Source organism: Protopterus annectens, chromosome 4.part0 (genome assembly GCF_019279795.1).
Source record: "Protopterus annectens isolate FY-2018-M chromosome 4.part0, PAN1.0, whole genome shotgun sequence".
In the NCBI taxonomy this organism is placed as follows: Eukaryota; Metazoa; Chordata; order Ceratodontiformes; family Protopteridae; genus Protopterus; species Protopterus annectens.
In genome coordinates this window covers 1,802,835,336-1,802,856,574 of record NC_056733.1, presented here as the reverse complement: position 1 = coordinate 1,802,856,574, position 21,239 = coordinate 1,802,835,336, and the positions used below count along the sequence as shown (strand labels likewise).

Below are 21,239 nucleotides of genomic sequence, written 5' to 3'. Positions count from 1 at the left end.
TTCTGCTTATTTCATTCTCAAAGTGACAATTCTGAATATGGGAGGTCCTTATGGTTTGTAGGAGATACATACACTCCATGTATGAACAGCTGAACTTTCGAACATTTAAAACATCACAGCTTCTGATGCAAAGTTAATTCACTCTGGAAGAAATCATTACTTTTTCTGTGATTTTACAGCTTTGCTTGACTCCCCTACGTATCTCCTCAGTTTGACACGTGTGGACATTGTCATTACAACTTCATATCATTATTTCATTCAAACACGTAAAGCATGTATAGGGTTTACATGGTTTTACCTTGGCCTTGTTTACAAATGTCAGTGTAGTAAATAGTTCATTATTTACTTTTCCATGGCTGAATGCTAGAATTCCATTCACAGTCTGTGCAATAACTCCCATCATATTCCATTTACCCCACTGCATGCACTGTTCTTGGCATCTGTTATTTGACCTGTGAAAGTTAACTTACACAACAATATGAAGTTCACTCAATGCAGTACACTGTTAGCTGTGTCCATATCATCTGCGTTTGTCAACATTTCTTTTACATTCCATATAACTGTGCCTGTCTGCACATAATTAGTTGCATTATAGCTCACAATTGACTATGTGTAATGTTGTTTGCACAGTAATTTCTTGCTGTAAGAATACATTTCCTGCATACACTTCCCCTGGCTTATTATTTAGGTTTTTGAAATTGCCCTTGCATTGTGTTGTTTGTATGTGCTCGCTTACTAAGCATGAGATTATTTACATTTCTGTTTATACTTTGTGCTTGAGCCCATATGCACCTCAGCTTGGCCACTAACAAATGTTCTGAACATGAACAGATGGTTCTCAGCATGTAGGTTTGCTTGGCGATTTGCATATTCAGTGAGCACCATTGCACGTTGCACAGACATTGATAAAGCGTATAGTCCTATACACACTAAAAAACGGGATGGTGAGAACAATCTCACTATTACAACATGCCTACAGTTGATGAAATGTGTCCAGAGCTGATTGTGTAATCTGACGTCAGTAATGCCGATGTCGATAACATAAGTTAAAATGAAAAACTACAGCCACAACTCCCTGGTTACTTACTGTAGTAAATTTTTGTTTAATTTAGCAAAATAATTGCTTCAGTTGTTTTCCCATCTAACATACTCCTCATCAGTTCTAAAATTCTCTTTTATAACATGTTCCATCTGCAAATGTTGGCCTTTCCTTGCCCCTAGTCCTACTTAGCAACGTGAGATGTTTGTTGGCTTAAAATATCCACTGTGCCATTGATAAATGGATATGACACAATGTTTGACAAATTGATTAAATTGTTAAATTGCATCAGTCTTTGCCACTTTCTAATGCTGTAACAGAATATCAGCATAAGAAGGGAATGGCAATTCCAGTGATGATTTCTAGAAATTGATTTGTTTTATTACTTATATACATGCATTTTAATATACTTATTATGGAGACAGATACACATCCATGCTAACTGTGAGATTTTCTCTCTTTCAGATCATCTATATAGGAAAACATGTCAAAGGATATCATTACATCTTTGCAAACCTGGTGAGTAGATTTTAATGCTATTATTTCCCTGATGTTGGAAGCCTTAACATCTAAAGGCATCTTTGCTTCTTACTGTTAAAACACTTTTTGTAAGATATTTATTTCCGCTATTTTCATTAACTGAGTTGATACTAAGCAATAGGACAACATTATTCAGTTATTCAGAATTGCACTTGTATAAAACTGTGTTTTCACATGGGGACACCAGTAAAATACAACAAATTAAAATATAACCATAAACCTTCAAAGGAGAGACATCTGCATCATAACAACAGATGAGCATTGTTTTACTGTTTGTCCGCTGCATTTATTGGGTTACTTTTCAGTAGTAATATCATCTTGCTAGAATTAGGGCAGTATTTTACTCATACTGGAGTACTTTATAAACTAATAGTTTATGCAATCCTTTCTAAATACAGCAGTGCTGCAGACCATCATCAGCTCCACCAAAGAAATGTAATTTGCTTAGTAATTAATAATAACTTCTGAGAAAATAACTTTATTAACTTGAAGTATTACCTTGTTCAGGACAGAGAATAATGGAAGAACATTTGAAGAGAATAGCAGGCAGGAAAAAATTCTTTCTCAAAAGTCTCTGTCTCTTAGAACTGCTGTTATGGTGAATGAGCCCATGTATTTATATGGACTGCCTTTCACTAAGGTTGACTCTTATACCACTGTAACAAATCAGTAGATTCATAAATAGAACATCCTCAATACCAAAGAAAAAGGAGGTATATTTTTATGACAAAATGCCTTGTAGAACTTCCATTACATTCATATGTGATCCAGATTGCCGACTAGCTGGAAATAATTTGTAAATGTTAGCAGAAATCCTTCTTATGGCACTCTATGTGTCATATTTAGAAATATTCTTGAGAAATAAGTAGGGAATGTAGAAGCATCAGTGAAGCTAAATAAAACTGGTTTCACAGAAAATCAAAACATAACTTAGTTTTCACCCAGTAACTAAGGCTGTATTAGTCAGTATGGATAAAGCACTTCAAATAATGTATAGAACAACTGAATCCAATGCATAATCATTAAGCAGATGAAAAAATAAATTTGTATATAATGATATTAATCATAAAAATAACTGTGAAAACATATGCCTTGAATTACTTTGCCAAAATGTGTGTCCCCTACAGATAACAAAATTTAACAAAACAAGATTGACCTAACCTGTTTCACAAATAGAGGTGACTTAAATTTTCTTCATACAGAAGAAAGCTGCCACATCCCCCAATAAATATAACGCACTCAGGGGTAGTAACACTTCAGAGTAGGTCATATTTCATTTCAAAGAGATTTTCACCAACCAGTATATTCAGTGTGAAAAATTTGGGAAGTCATGCTCTGTCAAACTGAACAAAATCTTTCTTTGAAACATAGTGTTCCTTATAAACAAGATGCTCAGTAAATATAGTTAATCACTTGATTTCAACTTAAACGTAAGACTGTATCAGTGAACTAGATGTACATATATGTAGCAATAGTAGATACCTACATGTGCCTATTGTAATGTGTTATCCCAGTATGTTTCCGTGTCACTTCCAAAGCATGAGAATACATCATATCCACTCTTAATTGTATTGCAATAATCAAAAGATGCTGTAGCTTTCCCATTATGCACTTTAGCAGTGATCATTAGTTTAACGGTACATGTCTGTTTTGGAGTTGATTCTGAGAAGACTTGTTTGGGCTTATCTATATCCTTCTAGGAGTTTAGGTGTGGATTTTGTACTAGCTTAAAAATAAGTAAATGGATAAAAAAATTATTTATTAAACGTGTTACATATTAGAGTGAAGGATATGAGGCCTTTACAGTAAAACCAAAGTATAACTTTTTAATAATACACAATTATTATGCAGCAGTAGAAAAAAAAAATACACAAATAAAAAAAAAAGAGTACTTGTCTATAATGAACATTCTTAAAATCACACATGTATGGGATGCAGGGAATGGAACACACTATAATATGTTTATATTTAATATTTCCCCAGTCAACCTGAATGGCAATGTCAGGGCCATTATCTGATTTTTAAATTGTTAATTTTTCACTTGCTTAGAGATTACTCCATACATGTTAAGTAGCCTGAATTAATTTCTTCCCCACTGTACAGTGAATGTACTCTGATAATATAAGCATTAAGTGCTTTGTGGAAAATCATGTCTAAGGTATTATAATGCAAATGCTATTGGTATAGACAGTGTGACAAAAGAATCTTTGACAGACTATATTTTGAATAATATCAGTGAGCATAATTAAAATTGTAGGTCAGAGTTTTTGTAGATCAGCAACATGAACACTTTTGCAATGTCAGTGCTATGTTTATGTTGCAAAAGTGCAGCAGACTAACAGACCTTAAAGTTGACAATAAATCCAAGCTCACGACACTTAGAATTTATCAAGTGATTGCAGTTTTTGAGAATATTGAATTACAAGAAGCTAAAGTAGCACTTAGAAACTTTTGAAGTACCAACTTCATTGTAGCTTAACTTTCAGAACAAGCTATAAAAATTCTCAGGTCTGAAAGATCATTCTGTTATTAGACCACCTGCAAAGGATTATAAGTCGGGTATGTTAGATCTGCATAGATGCATATGAGAAATAAATGGTGAGTCTCTTAAGATTCAGTAGAACATTAAAGATTTGTAATTTTTAGACAGAGGGAAGCATTTATATGTTCTTTCTCAGTAAGAAATTAAATATATATATATATATATATATATATATATATATATATATATATATATATATAAAAAACATCCTGATTTTTACTTTCTTCTATTGGGGAAGTGAATTTGTTTAATCCATGTTGGTTAGCCCATTGTATCTTTAAGGGATAATGTGACTTACAAGGTGTGTATGTTCTTCACTTCATGTAGATAACATTAAACATATTTACTAGATTGACTTGTACTGGGTCACATTTGATGACAGTTCATTATATCTATCCATACAACAGTCTAGATTTGGCCAAACTGTCTTACTGCCTCAGCTATTAGGCCTCAAAAAACATAATTTCCTTAATGTCCATCTGCTACTTTTAATTACATATAATAAGTCAGATTCCATAGCACCTACACTAAGTATACACTAGATGTTCAGTAAGTGTGCACGATCTGTAAGAACATCCCTGCCATATTTTTTATGCTTTCTAGTCACTCAGAAGAATTATACTAAGTGTGCATGTAATCTACTGTTTGTGGTTACTTTTATAAATCCTCTTCAGTATTTAAAGCTGCAAGAAAATCAGAAAGAAAACTAAAATTAGGAGGAAGAAGGTGCGAGTTATGTCTGTGTTGTCTGGTCACTCAGAACAGTGTACACTTAGTGGAGGCATTAATGAATCCCAGGGAATGTTTTTAATAACTTATTTTCCAAATCTTCATTTTTACCAGAACCGCAATTATTTACTTTTATTTATTTATTTATTTATTTATTTATGTATGTATGTATGTATGTATGTATGTATATATTTTGACAAACATTGGAGTTGCCATGAACAGAATGTTTGCACCTAGTTATATAAATTTATGTATGGCCTGTTTTGAGTCTTTGCACAGTCATTCCATTTTCCATAGTTCTGTTAATATATATATTTAATGGTAAACTGGTGAATTTTGAAAAAAATATATGGCTGTACTTCCCAGAGATTTTGGGCTATTTTTTACGCATTGTTTAAATTTTATACTATTATGTTTTTGCATGCTATGTTGGGAGCACAGCAAGTGAAAGATATGGAAGCATTGCTTCAGTTATGCCCTACCTGCCTCTATTATTTTTCTACAGGTAATTTTCAGCATCCTTATCATTCATTAAGGGCCCTACTTTTCACTGAATTTCTGAGAGTAAAATGTATTACCATGGCAGTACAGGATTTTGAGAATATAGTGATTTTATTCTTCAAAGCTGGTGAGCTAGGAGATATACTACAGATCTGAAACAATGGAAGTTATGGAAAGTAGTTGTTAGAGAGCTGTAGTGAGTCTTCTCAGACTGACACTTCCAACAAGTGTAGAAGAGAATTACACCATTTAGTTTGTTTGCAAATTCATTATGCAGTGCTTTTACAACAGTCGCTAAGCCCTTTTCATACATATTACAAGCTATTGTGCAGTGCTTGTACACCATAAAACTGTATTCAAAAGCCTTTTATTTTCCTGAATCCATAGTGTGAAGGGGAGTACACCTGTATAGGGTCTTGCTCTCATGCCTACTACTATTTTCAAAAATTGCACATGCAATTTAACCCACTCTGCCAGTCATATAACTATTTACAAAACTTACAACACCTTTGAATGTGCTGAACCCACTAGCATTTGTTACAGAAATCCAACTTGCAAACGGTTATTTAACATCTGTTGATGCAGTGATCCCCATGAAGTGCTAGTATGTGCTGAGAAGTATACCAGTGCTATAAAAATGTAATGCTTCCAAACATCTATGTTGCATGACAGAAAAATCACTGCTAACAGTGGAGTCCCTTACAAGGCCAGCAGGCCTGTTACCATATATAGCCTTCCTCAACTCCAAACCGTGAGGCCAATTAGCTATTGACAATGGGATATTGCACAGGAGCATATACCCATTATTAAATAATGTGGTAATGAAGCTGTGTCAGCTACCATGTTTAATGACTGTGATTTCATTAAGTATCAAACTCAGGCATGATGCTGGGTGCTGTAAAGTTGTGTACGACAAATAGTTAAGGTACACATAGCTGTCTGGTAAAATACAATGAATCATAACTTCTTGCCCTACATTGCAGCTTGAAGTTCTGTGCCACCTGCCAGCTCAAATATTGTAGAGTCTAGTATACATCATTGTTCTAAGCATTCCTATGTGACATTCATAAAACTGGGATGGCATTTATATACTGCCAGGCAATACCAATATTTATAGTTAGGAATCATGTTAGTCCCAGGTGGTGTGTTGCACACAGTGTGCCAAGACCCTTGTCCACATCTGCCCACTATATTCTTGAATGCCACATCGTGGAAACTTTGTTTATGGAATTAGAACATTTTGTTAAGTGATGATAGATTACAACAGTCTTTACCTACAAACATTGTATTTTCATATGCAGCTACATCAACCTTACACAGTTTAATAGCTTGTAAGGAGTTGAAGGAAACAGCAAAGCCTGAATTATGCTATATGTTTAAATGTCTGAGATGTCAGTTTTGCAAAGTGGTATCATGCTTGCTCTAGAAACAACCTGTTCTGTTGGCGTGGACTCTTGATTTGTGATACTTATGATAAAATTGGCTGCTGTAATGTCACAGTTTGTTTTACTGAAGGAATTAGCTCAGTTTACGATAATTCCAAAGTTTGTTTTGGTCTTAGCTGTGACTTTGTGTCCTGTGGATTATTTGTATGCATTTCATTTATTTCATCTGTTGGTTGATATGGTTTGATTTGCTGACTTTACACTTTCTTGTGGAATACTAGAAAAGTCATTATAGGTGACAGTAGCCCATTAATAAGACAGCCTTTAGTTATACTGAATGCAGTGATGCATCAGTTATTGCAGTGAAATTATGTACATTTTTCACAGTACAGGTCATAGCACTGAGTTCTCGGAAAATTACACTTACATATCCCCTCGAGCCACACGCTCTAGGGATCTAAACCTCACCACAACAATAAATAGGACATGCTGGAGGGATAGATTCCTGTCCCAGAGACTTCCCATGCTCTGGAACAAGATTACAATCTACATTAGGCAGAGCTCCTCACTAACAGTCTTCAAGAGAAACCTTCACAAGTGGATGGGGATCAGAAAGTTTACCCCGGGGATCACTTCAATAGCTCTGCTGGACAGAGGCACAGGGAAGTAATCTAAGGGGGGTGGTGAAAGTCAGCACATTATGGCTAGGCTTATAAATGCCATCAGGCAGATAGCCTAGTACCTACCTATGCAACTGAATTAAGTTACATTGCAAAGTCAGGCTTCTTAGATTCATGTTCCTTCACTAAAGCCACTTTATATGAAGAAAATCCAGTTAATATACATGTGAACTTTTTATATTCTGCTTTATAGAATCTACTAGAGAATTTGTTTTTCCTTTTTATAACTTTTCTTTTGATTTATTCTAAATTAACTAATATATGTTTTCTTTGCACATTTCAAATATGTAGTGGACCAGTTGCTTGTTTTTAGTTTGTTTTTTTTTTGTTATGAATTGAAAAGTTTAATTAGAAACAACTGTGACAGAAAAGTCCACAAACCCAAAATAATTATTATGGGAAGCACTGACCAAATCCATCCTTCCTTTTTTATACCAACTCTACCTTCACATAACCACTGAAAAAAAGTCAAACACCTTACAACTAAAAACCTATTCCCACACCATAATTATATCACTGTGCTGCAACAAAAACTAATAAGAAGTGAAACGTATGAACATCTAAGCATACACAGTAAAACAAAGTAAAAATGAATAAGGTATGCATGGTTTCTTTCAATGTCATTTATTTATTTGATTGTACTGTTTTTAATGAAATTACATTAGACTGCCCTTTTAAGTAGATATCAATGATTTTCTGATTGTAACATTTTTTGAATGATCAGGAGATAAAAGATACCGAAGAGTACAAAAGCTGCCATTAAGCATACATTTCTCACTTTTATGGAGTCTGATCTTCTGCCATGATTGTACAGTCTTTAAGTTATTGATTATCTGCATAAGACATTTTATAAGCATTTTATAGCTTTTTGTTAGCTTTTTTAGATTTACTTTGGTTTAGTCAGTTCTTTTTCTTGCATTTTGTTATATAAGGCTTTTCTTTCTGCTTTCCTTCCAGTCCCCTGGGATTCACTACTTTTTTATTGTTTATTATGACTTGAAACCTTTGAAAAGTTCCTGGGCAGATCTGGAACTACTCAGAAGTCCTCCAAAGGATTCCACAGATATGAACTTTTGGTCAAGAGACAAAAAATGGTTTCTATAAAAACATGAGTGCCACGATGAAAGCATCATACTGTATGTTCACTCACTGCCCTTTCACAGTATTCAGACTTCATGCAGAATGTGAAGGCAATTCATGATACATGAACCACCTACTGATTTAATAGTTGTGCTGGAAGATATCACTGCTCAAGTCAGTAATAATGCAGATTCCTGGAGAAGGGTGTATTTGGATGGCATAACTTGCCTGAACAAAATCTAACTAGGGATGTACTGCAATTTTTGTGCTAGTCATAGCTTAGTCATTATAAGCACAATGTTATAACACAAGGCTGCTTATGTATGTACTCAGAAGCAGAGTACCTTTAACAGTAATTTAGTTATTGACTTTGTAGTCATGTCATTGTCACCATAAGTGTACAAGTTCTGGAATTTCAGGTCAGGGTAAGTACTGAGCTGTAACCTGATCATCACTGGATGTCAGGTTTGGTCAGAGAGTCAAGGTAACAACAGGAGACAGCCAGGAAACCCAAATGTCTAGAGATCATCTTCTGGAAATCAGAGGCATAACCGATATTTTTGTAATTGGCAGCAAACTCCTATAAAGTAGCTTTCTCTCCTCTTTTCCAAGTGTAGTCAATCACCCCATGTACTGCCTGTTTTATTTATTCCCCATCATGTCCTACTTCATTAGGACTGAACTCCATTCTTTCCTCAGCATTCTGAGAATCAGTCACTGTGGCAAGAACCATCTGGAGGGATCTGCATCCAAGCAGCCATGAGGGCATTTTTTGTACTAGCTCATATCCAGTGCATCCATTCTGTGTTGGTGTCACTGTCATCCCTGTGGCCTGGCTATGTCCCCCATACTGAGGCTGTTCATGTTACTGAATGGACGCCAGTTGTGCCCAGGTTGAAGAATACACATTGCCTGACCCCCCCCCCCCCGCCCCTTGGATGTCTATAACTAGGTCATAGGCTAATGGGCATATTCATGCATTTGCCTAACTCATCCCCAGTGGGAGTGAGCATTTGCATCACTGCAAGGGTTGCCTAAACACTTCAATCTGCACATTCCTGCTTACTCATGCATGCAAACAACAGCTACTGTTACCACCTTGGTGGCCAAGTCCACTCCTTCTCTGAATGTTCTGTATTTTTGATGTGGTCCCATCCATTAGCATAGGTCAAGTCATTTTGTAGCAGCCAGTATGGCTAACAAGACTCGACCATCCTTCCCCTCAGGATTAGCACATACGTCCTGCTTCCTGACAAAGGCACCTGAACCACTAATCAAACTTTTGTTACGTAGGCCATAGTCAGTACGTTATCCCTCTACATCACTGATGTAGGCCTTACATTTTGTATACTTCTGGAAAGAATTTCCAGTTCTGTGCTGAAGAAAAGTCTCTCAAATTGACAAAAGTAAGAATGAATGAATGCATGCATAAAAAATCATACATACATAACAGGATTTAAGCAGTTTATCATTTTGAGAAAAAAATGTATTTAACAAAAATATATAGCCTAATAAATAAAAATTTTGACAAATAAGTCAGGACTTTTTTTAAATTTAATTTATAATCTATCTCATTGACAAAATTTAATTATTATTTATATATTTACCTTTTTAACCAGTAACCTTTTTAATCAGTGACATTTATTTTATTTTATTTATTTTACATTTGTTCACCGGGCGGGGTTTGTCAGACTGAGCTAAGTAGCCCTTTTTCAGCAGAGGTCAGAGGAGAAAAGCTCCACATGTTCTACAGATTATAATTTACAAAAATAAGTAAACAAACAACTGGTTGACAGAAAATATTCAAAGCAACATATACATAAAAAACAAGGATTTACTACAGTAAACTAATCATTGTCAGATTTAGAATCTTACATCGTTCAGAACTAACAATAGTTTTGTCATCAGATGTAAAATCTTACATTATGCAGATAAGAATTATATAATATGCTTAGGATAGAGAAGTTAATATGAGACAAGATCTAGAGAGTTAGAGAAAGTTACATTGGTTGGGAGCAGATAGAGGTGTCTAGTTAGGGTTGATAAGCTGTTTAAGGGGGGTGGGTACAGAGGCAGGTCCATTGGCTTAACAGGTATTCTTTAGTGGCTAGCTTGAATTGGCTAAGTTGCTTGAGTGGCCTGATCTCTAGTGGGACTTTGTTCCATGCCTTGGAAGGATTGTAGCTGTAGAGAATACATCCTTTTTTAGTTTTAGGTTTGTGGATTTGTAGCAGCTCTAGAGCTCCAGAGCAATCTAGCAGGTGAATAGTGGGAGATGACAGATGATAGGGTAGGACAGTAAAAAGGCTGATAAAGGATGGAGTGGATGATCTGGAGTTGAGAGAGAAGAAGCTGGTGAGGTAGTTCAAGCCAGTTTAGGTGTCTGAGTGAGAGACAGTGATGTGACTTGCAAGTGTGATGTGCTGCAAATTTGGCTATCTTGTTGTAGGTAGATTCAAGTTTGGCAAGGAGCATGGAGTTGAGGCAAGTAAGAATTTGAGACCCATAAAATAGACTGGGTAGGAGGTAGGCATAAGAGAGAGTTACTTTAGCTTTACTGGTGAGAAACTTTTTGTTGTGGTAGAGGAGCCCTAGTTTCTAATGAGTTTTCTTGATACAGTTGTTAATGTGTAGATCGAATTTAAGTTGGTCGTCTATGATGACACCAAGGAGTTTAGTGCTAGTTTCCACCTCAATGTGTGTGTTATTGAGGGACAGGATTGTGAAAGTGGATTTAATGTAGTTGTAGTTTTTAGGAAGAAAAAGCAGTAGCTTAGTTTTTTTCGGGGGGGGGGGGGTTTAAGGATAAGCTGGTTATCAGAGAGCCAGTTTTCTACTGAGGGAAGTTTGTGTTGTGCAGATAAGTTCGGAGGCAGAGTCAGCAATAGTGATGACAGTAGTGTCATCAGAGTATTGGATCAGTGATGACAGAGGACAGGAAGAACAAAGAAGATTAGTGAAGATGTTGAAATGTAGTGGACCAAGGTTGGAACCCTGAGGGACACCCATTTTAACTGGGAGAGGAGGGGAGAGTGCAGATTCCCACTTCACTGCTTGAGATCTGTCAGTGAGATAGCTGGAAAACTGTGCAACAGTAGCAGGGAAGAAGTTAAGGTTGGTTAGTTTGTGCAGGAGGAGAGGGTGAGAGACGGTATCAAAAGCTTTAGAGAGATCTAAGAATAGGCAGAAGACAAGTTTGTTGTTATCTCTGGCAAGGGCTATAGTATTAAGGAATGATAGTAGGGCAGTAGTACTATGCTTTGGTCGAAAGCCATGTTAAGTAGGTGTAAGCCGATTTTCAGAGAGTTGGTAGTGCATAACTTGTTTATGTATGCATTTTTCTAGAACTTTAGAGAGGAGAGAAAGGATGGCAATTGGTCTAAAATTAGTGATGTCTGAGGAGTTGCCTCCTTTATTTATTGGTAGAGTGAAGAATTGTTTCCATGTGGAAGGGACTTTGGACTCTGTAATGGAGTGGTTGATTAAGATAGATACAGGGAAAGAAAGAGAGTCAGCAGCTAACTGAAGGAAAAGGGAAGGAATGTTGGTAGAAGCTGAGAAGGGTTTGAGTTTAGAAAGTAGGGATTTGGTGTAGCTTGTGGGTACAGGTTTGAGGGAAAAAGAAATTGATGAGAATACAGTGGGATTTGATAGAGTGGTTAGAAATATTATTAAAGGTAGATAAATTGGCACTGGGGTTAAATAGTTTGGATATAGAGTCAATGAAATATGTGTTGAAGGTGGAGGCATAACCACTCTCCTATCCTTCAGGAACACAGTTAACCACAATTGCAATGATGGTAAACTTGTCTCTGCACTTTTCGTTGATCTCTCTAAGGCTTTCGACACCATCTCCCATTCTCTTCTCCTCTCTAAGCTCTCACATCTTGGCATAACCACTCCTGTCCTAGACTGGTTTAACTACCTTACTAACAGACAGCAACCCACTGAATGGCTACACTCATTCTTTCTCACTTCCTCCATCGGAGTTCCCCAAGGGTCCATCTTAGGACCTCTTCTCTTCAGTATCTTCATTAACGACTTTCACTTTGCTCTCACACATGGATCTGTAGTACAATATGCAGATGATTCTACTATTATCTGCTCTGGCACTTCAGAAACAGAACTCCTGACCATGACCCAAAATGCTTTCTCCACTACTGAAAGTTGGATGAACTATAATCACCTTGCCCTTAACCCCAGTAAAACCAAACTCCTGCTCTTTGCACCCCCAAAAAACACCAATTTTGATAAATCATTTATCATTTATTCTTCTAACAAAACAACAATAGAGGTACTCTCCTACACTAAGCAACTTGGCGTCACTATCGATGATAATTTAACATTTGACCTACACATCCATAACAATATTAAAAAAAAAAAATCACCAAAAACTCGGCACCCTTTATAGAGCCCCTTTTTAAACTACTCCACTAGAAAAACGCTTGCCCTAACATTTCTCCTCCCCTCACTCCTCTGTGGTGCCCCCATTCTAACAAACATCCAGTCCAGCTTAAAAACTAGATTGGACATCTGCTACAACAAAATTGCTAAGTTTGTGACTGGTGCAAAGTATACTTCCCATCACTGCTGTTCACTATGATCCCTGAACTGGCTAGAACTCTCACAGCATCTCACATAACATACAACTATCGACTGTACAAAAATTATCTATAAACTTCTCAAATATCCAGCCCTTGCCTCCCTTTTGACTCCTTATCAACCTAACAGATATCTCAGATCTGAAAATCAATCTCTTAATCCAAGTATACAGACCCAAACTCCCTGCAGGTCAGTATCTCTACTCTTTTACTGTAGCCAAACTCTGGAATGCTCCTCCACCTCCTCTCTGGACCACAAACAGTGCCCCTTATTCAAAACGTCTTTACAACAATATCTCTCATCTCATTGGCTCTGCCGATGCAGCTTCTCCAGATCCTCTATAACATGATTTTCCTGATATACCCCCTCCATCCCTGTACTCATCATTACTCTCCCATCTTAAGTGCCACCCTGGAAATGCACCTTCTATATCCTTCTACATAGTATAGCAATAATCTTGCAGTTTTTCCCCACTTGATCTAGGAATATTGTATAGGTTAATTACATAGTCATTCTGTCTAATAAGTATTTAATACCTGTATAGTTGTATAGCTCTCCTGTCTCTTCAGTTCTTCCCTTGTTACACTGGATATCTTCCCTTGTTACACTGGATACCTGCCAAGAGTCAAGGTTTCTTTTCATAACTTGTAGCCATGCAGTTGTACAATGTTCCAAATGAGTTACTTGTCTGTTATTCTCTGAAAACTTCTACTCCTTGTAAATACTTGTTTAACAAATTTCTATTACACTGTATTTGTTTATGGAGCTTTCTTGTTCTTTACCTACGGAGCTTGTTACGCTTGTAAATACTTGTTTAACAAACTACTCCATGGAAGTACTTGTTTACCAAACTTTTTATCCTGCATTTGTTTATAGAGATTGCTAATCTTTGTAAATACTTTGAAATTTCTATTCTCTCGTATATTGTTTATGGAGCTTTTCTCCCCCGGCCTCCACTGAAAATAGGCTCATTTCAGCCCAGTGGACTTTCCTGGTCAAAAAAAGCAAATAAACAAATAGAGAGTGTGTGTGTGTGTGTGTGTGTGTGTGTGTGTGTGTGTGTGTGTGTGTGTGTGTGTGTGTGTGTGTGTGTGTGTAACATGAACGTTCAGTAATGCTAGTTTAAAACTTCACTTCATTAATTAGAATTACATGTCTCTTAGGGAACTGGTACTGAACATGAGGTAAGGTGTCAATTTAAAAAGACAACAAGTTCTTTGGTGCATTGTTAGTAGGCTGTTTCAAGATTTAGAAGGCAAGTAGTGACAGGCCAGGAAAGAATGAACTTCAGTGCTCATGAAAGTGAAGTTCCAGATGGCAGACAAGTTAGATCAGGCTATGTAAAATGATGGGCGTACTGGCAAACACTCCCATCTTTAAGTGGGACTTCAGAAAATGATGGGCATACTGGCAAACAATCCCATCTTTAAAAGGGACTGTCAGGAAATGATGGGCGCACTGGCAAACACTCCCATCTTTAAAAGGGACTTCAGGAAATGATGGGCGTACTGGCAAACAATCCCATCTTTAAAAGAGACTTCAGGAAATGATGGGCGTACTGGCAAACACTCCCATCTTTAAAAGGGACTGTCAGGAAATGATGACATACTGGCAAACACTCCTATCTTTAAAAGGGACTGTCAGGAAATGATTGACATACTGGCAAACACTTCACTGGCAAATGATTCCATCATTAAAAGGGACTGTCAGGAAATGATGGACATACTGGCAAACAATCCCATCTTTAAAAGAGACTGTCAGGAAATGATTGACATACTGGCAAACACTTCTTTCAAGGGACTGTCAGGAAATGGACATACTGGCAAACAATCCCATCTTTTTTTAAAAGGGACTGTTTGGAAATGATCGGCTCACTGGCAAATGATTCCATCATTAAAAGGGACTGTCAGGAAATGATGGACATACTGGCAAACAATCCCATCTTTAAAAGAGACTGTCAGGAAATGATTGACATACTGGCAAACACTTCTTTCAAGGGACTGTCAGGAAATGATGGACACACTGGCAAACAATCCCATCTTTAAAAGGGACTTCAGGAAATGATGGGCATACTGGCAAACAATCCCATCTTTAAAAGGGACTGTTAAGGAAGTATATATCTAAGCTCTCTGCATCTTCAAGGGCAGAGGAATAATTTGAAGAACTTCTGAATGGAGGGAACATTCTGTCATTAGATTAGGCAGTACCAGATTATACTACTGGGACTAGGCCCATTTCTGTAGGCATTTTCATTGTACTGATTCAACATGCTGGCAAGAATAAAGAAATGAAAGAGATCTGTTTGCAAATGTCACTGTGTCATGATTAACCTATCTTTTCAGTGTTACGCAGAAGGTGCAGACACTATGTCTGGATTAACAACTGGGGTGGTGATCCCCTTTTTGAAAATTGAGGAAAGGAGGTTGTATTTATGTTATACGCTACTATGCTTAGATTCTTTGCAAAAAAATTACTCTAATTCAAGAGATGCAATTATGACAATTCTGGCTCTATGACAGTATATTCAGCACTGGCTTTTTGGACACGGATTTTGAGGCCTTATTTCATGACATTCAGTCATTGTGTTTGTGAAGTGGGTCTGGTGTCCATCTTGTTAATATTAAGATGAAGGGATTCAGAACACAAATATGACTCCTCCAAGGATATGCTTTCTTATCTTTGTGATTTTATTCAGCAGAATAGAAAAGCATGGCCATGTAATGGACTGTAATACACTTCATTGATATGAAGTCTGCATCTTTGTTGTCTGCAGATGCTTTTGTCCTCTGAATCTGTAGTGACTTATCTCTCCATCAGACTAGCTACCTGCTATGGTGGAAATGGCTGGGAGGAACACAATCAGCTCCAACTTAAGAGATAACCTTCTTTACAAGAAAATAGATGCCTGCATGGCGCACTAGTTTTGGAGATACTAAGAGTAATGCGGTTCTGTAGACTTACTATCAGAAAAGCACTGCAGTGGAAGCACCATAAGCATTATATTGAACTATGGTGCAGTAAAATGAAAACTGTGTTAAAGGACAAAGTTCCAGTTACTGCTCACTTTATGGTCCCATTTTCACTTGTGGTCCAGAGCTTCAAGTTGTGACTGATAGTATAAGATCATATATACAACTTGTTTTGCACTAGGCCCTCTCTACATGAGAATGAAGAGCTTCACCATATGAATTAAACATATCGTTCCCCTCAGCTGCCGTGCTTCTACCACCTACTAAAGATGGCACCTGGCATTAGACATGGACGTAGGTGAATCTCACTGGGTATGACCTTGGACATGCTATAGAAGTTATGTCGGTCAGCCATGCCTGACAGGAAACACATAAAGATCCTGAAATATTAGCTGGGAATGTTACTGGAGGTAGGGAAGTCTGGTCTGTCCTGGGCATGTTACAGCCATCACATCCCTCACCAGGACAAGTGACTTAGAAAAATGGATGGATGGATAAAATTTTATTTACTCCTTACATCTGCTTTAAAAAACTTTTCCTTTTCATAAATGCATGCTGTCTTCAGGTTTCTGACTTTATTATTCCCTATATTTTTTTTCCTTAAGGGCAATGTTATTTACAGTTGCCTTGTAATTGTTTTAGTTATTTAAATATTTATTCATAATTTCAGTGCTTATATTACTAAACAACATAATATTTTTTTATGAAAATCTTTCATTTACTGGTCTTATTTATGGGGGGGTGACATCGGTACTAAAAATTAAGTCAAGTTAATAGAAGAAGTTGTATGGTACTTATTGATACTTACTGAGCCAGAAAGGAAGAAGTGATCAGACTACATGAAAAAAAGGACAGTGCAGTATCCCCTGGTTATATTTATTTATTTTTATTTATTTATTTATTTCACATTTGTTGACCGGGAAAGTCCGACTGGATACATGTCCATTTTCAGCGGAGGCCCGGGGAGAAAAGCTCCACAGTGAAAGAATATAATGCATTTCGATAATACATAGGACTCAGTAACAAAACAATACATAGAACTAAAGAACAAACAAAACAAATTAGTTTCCTATACTAGAAAATGGTACAAAGGAGATGTAGTAAAAAAAAAAAATAAGTTGATCATAAACAATATCAGGGGTACAAACATATTAATACTACTTCTAGCATGCTGATTCTCCATCTAGTCTAACCACTTCAGTTTAGATGAGAGAGAAAGAAGTAAGAGCGAGGGGGATGCATCTAGGGAAGTATCTATACTTGTGAGAGAGAGGATTAGTCAGGACTTGAGCATTGACAGAGCCAATATAACTTTAGATGTTGGTTTAACCTTTTTTTGAAAACGCATAGGGAGGAAGTGCAGGAAAGGCTGGGAGGAAGGGAGTTCCATATTTTGCCAATGGCATTGCTAAAAAGTGAGTCACCACCTACATTGTTAGCTTTGACTGTTTGAACTAGTAGCTTATTGGAGGAACGCAGACTACTGAGATTATTATAGGGCCTTATTAAGTTATTCAGCGCTGGGGTTTTGTCAGGTTGGTTCAGGATTTTAAATGCTTCCATGAGTTGGGTCTGCTGTAGCAGGTTAGTGAGTTCTAACCAGCCTAAGTTTCTTAGGTTAACACAGTGGTGTGTTCTATAGGGCATTCCTGTTGCAAATCTAGCAATCTGATTATAACAGCGTGTAAGTTTGTTTATTTCCACTGTTTTAAGATTAGTGAGTATAGGGGAGGCATACAGGAGGGTAGAGAGAAGATGTGAGCGGGCCATTGTCACTTTCGCTATTGGGGTTAGAAAAGATTTGATCCGGTATAGAGACCCAAGTTTTTTATTAATGGTTTTGATGGTCTGATTAATATGGATATCAAATCTAAGTCTGTTATCTATGGAAACTCCTAATAGTTTGGTATAGGAGTCTGGAGAGATGACAGTCCCATTTTGGATTGAATAGAAAAGGATAGAGGTGTGGTCTTTTGAGTGGGTTGGAAGAGTAGTAATTTGGTTTTGTTTGGGTTAAGGATCAATTTACGTCCTAATAGCCAGTTCTCTACTGCCCTGAAACATGTTTGGGTTTTGGATAATAGGTTGTCAGGAGTAGTGTCAGCACAGACTAATGTTGAGTCATCTGCATATTGAATGCAGGTTGCTTCAGGGATGGCTTTATACAGGTCATTTATAAAAATAGTAAACAGAAGAGGCCCCAGTATGGATCCTTGGGGTACTCCTATAGTATTGGGTAGGAGGTTGGAAAGTTTAGTATGCCAGCACGGCTTGTTTCCTGTCAGAGAGATAGCCATGAAACCAATCTAGAACTTGTTTGTCTAGTTGGAGATTTTCTAGTGTATGATGTAGTAGCTGGTGGTTCACCATATCGAAGGCCTTCGATAAGTCAAGAAATAATGCTGAGGATATTTTTTTGTCATTTCGATTTTGATTGATAGTGTCGGTGAAAGAGAGAAGAGCAGTGGTTGTACTATGATGGGGTCTAAAACCATGTTGTGTGTCTGTTAGTAATTTGTTCATGGTAAGATAGTGAAGGAGTTGTTTGTGTATACACTTCTCCATGATTTTGGCCAATGGTGACAGTATTGCTATGGGCCTATAATTTGATAGCTCAGTAGATAGTCCTCCTTTGTGGAGAGGGATAACATGGGATACTTTCCATATTGATGGGATAGTGGATTCTGCTATGGTTCTATTGATTAGTATTGAGATGGGGTGCAGCTATGACATCTGCTGCTATTTGTAAGTATTCCGCTGGGAGAAGGTCTGCAGAGAGAGTAGTTGGTTTTAGTTTCTTCAGTAAGGAACATATATATGCAGTAGGGACAGGTTGGAATTTAAAGGTCGTTTCCGACTTTAAGTTTTCAGTTTTAATGGAGTTGGTGGATGGTAGTTGGTTAGCTAAGGATTGTATAGTATCGGTGAAGAAATTGTTAAAGGAATTTGCTACGTCTTCAGGTGTTTTGTCACTTAGTGTCTTTGGGGTAGGGGTAGAGGATTTCCCTGGGTGGAGAAGATTATTTAATCCAGTCCAGAATTTTTGAGGGTTGTTTTGGTGTTTATATTGGAGTTGGCAATAGTAATTTTTCTTGTCAGATAATGTTGCTTTTTTGGTCTCATTTCTTAGTTGTTGAAATTTTATGCGGTCTGGGGTTGATTTGGTTGAACGCCAGGTGTTCCAGGTTTTGTTTCTACTTTTGATTAGTGTTATGGTATTTTTTGTTAACCAGGGTGCAATATTTGTTTTATTCTAATTGATCTTATTGGGGCATGGGACTCAAGTATAGCTAGGAATGTCCTATTAAAAGATATACTGCCTCCTCTAGTGGGAGATGCTTAAGGGTGCCCAGTTAAAGGATTTAAGTTCCATCAGGAATTTAGTGAGGTCTAAATGCTTCTTATTTCTGACTGGCCTATACCTAGGCTGGGTGGAGTTTATTACCTTCTTTTTCATAATATAGGTGATGAGATGGTCGCTTAGATTGTTTGGAAGGGTTCCGGCCATATATGTTTGGGGATGACTGTTGATGAGGATCCAGTCTGGGATACTCTCTTTTTGATTAATATTACCTATTCTGGTGGGGGAAGATACTAACTGACAGAATCCTTGTAAGTTGATGTGGGTAGGGTTGTCTTCTGAGGAGCATTGCTTCCAGTCTATATTGACATCCCCTAGGATAATGGTTTCTTGAGGATAGTTATTTGATAGCCAGCTGAGGATATGTTCAAGGGTGTCAGAGTTATTCCCGGGGGGAATGTAGATCACAATTAGATTGATACTTTTGTCTTTATTTATTTGTAGTTTTAGTGCAAGTATTTCAGCATTAGCGATCTGGGGTGGTTGAGGAGAGTTAATAGTGACATTCAGTGTGCTCTTATAGAGCACCGCTATGCCGCCTCCTTTTTTTGTCAGACGATCAGCTCTATATATATTATAGCTTGGTGGCATTAACTCATTGTCTTTGGTCCCTTGCTTTAGCCAGGTTTCAGTTAGACACATTATATCTGGGTGGTACATTGCTATTAGGGCATGTAAGTTATGAATCTTATTGTTTATACTTCTTATGTTTAAGTGATATATTTGAAGAGTGTTTGGTTGAGTAAGCGGTAGGGCATTTGCAATTGGAGTGGATAAGGGGCCTGGGTTGGGATGAATATCTCCATCTATGGTTATATTTTTTCTTAGATAGTCTAATAGTCTCATAAGCTTGAGTAATAGTTTAAGTTCATGCTTGTATTTGGGGTGCTTTAGTTTAAGTTTAAGGGGGTTGTGTTGATTGGGATGATATATTTTACTGGACAGATGGATGGTGTTAGGTTTAGTACAGCTTAGGGATGGGATGGTACTAGTTTGGCCTCTGGGGTAGTAAAAACCTGATAGTTCCTGGTCTTCATATCTAGTTATTAGATATAGTTTGATAATAAGTAGTAGAGTACAGGATACAATTTTTAGCATTGGTTTAATTGTAATGGGTGTTGTAGCCTTCATTTTCTTTGGGCAATGATTGATTAAATTGATAAGATATGATAGGGCTAGATGGAAGAATTTGCTAGAGATGTGGGTGGGGATTTAAGGTCGGGTTGATTGGCTAAAGAAGAGAAGTGGGGGTGTGGTTAGTTAGGTATAAATGTAGCACTACTGGGGGCGGGTGGGATATGGGGGCAGGGAGGGGCGCGGAGCGAGCCCGAGCGTAGCGAGGGCGAGCGGAGCGGGGTTTATCCCGCTCCCAACTATGTATTGGCAGGAAAAATGGCAAACGACAAGATGGTAATTTCTCCAAATTTCTTTTTTTGTTTAACACGAACCTCTTACAATTTTCAGCTTAGAATTTACAGGGACTATCAATTTGTAGCTGTAAGAGGTTGTTTTTGGGATTTAGCGTGGTAGAATGCTGCCGCATTCTGAACCCAGTGTACTAGTGGTTCTAAGGATTAGGTTTACAGTTAATCATGGAGCTGCTGTTAATTAAATTCAAGACCTTGTCAAAGTTCTTCTTTTATGGGCTACTTTTTTCCTACTGATCGCTGCAGTTTGTTTGTACTTGTTGCTTGTAGGGAGTGAACCATCCTTAGATGGGGACTTGGTTGGTTTCGCTAGGGGCGAACAGAATGTGTAACACCTGGATAGAGATAGAAAAGCACTTGTACATGCATCAAGACTTGTCATAT

The 21,239-nt window shown here is 37.3% G+C and overlaps 1 protein-coding gene across 4 annotated transcripts in view; it reads left to right on the top strand.

Moving 5' to 3' along the window:
* The window catches only part of GRIA1 (glutamate ionotropic receptor AMPA type subunit 1), a 2,520,544-nt gene that overhangs the window by 909,604 nt on the left and 1,589,701 nt on the right, over window positions 1-21,239 (top strand). For all 4 annotated transcript variants that reach the window (XM_044069490.1, XM_044069489.1, XM_044069493.1 and 1 more), the window contains exon 5: window positions 1,505-1,558. In XM_044069490.1, the coding sequence (XP_043925425.1) occupies window positions 1,505-1,558 (54 nt within the window). The remainder of the gene's footprint in view (window positions 1-1,504; window positions 1,559-21,239) is intronic.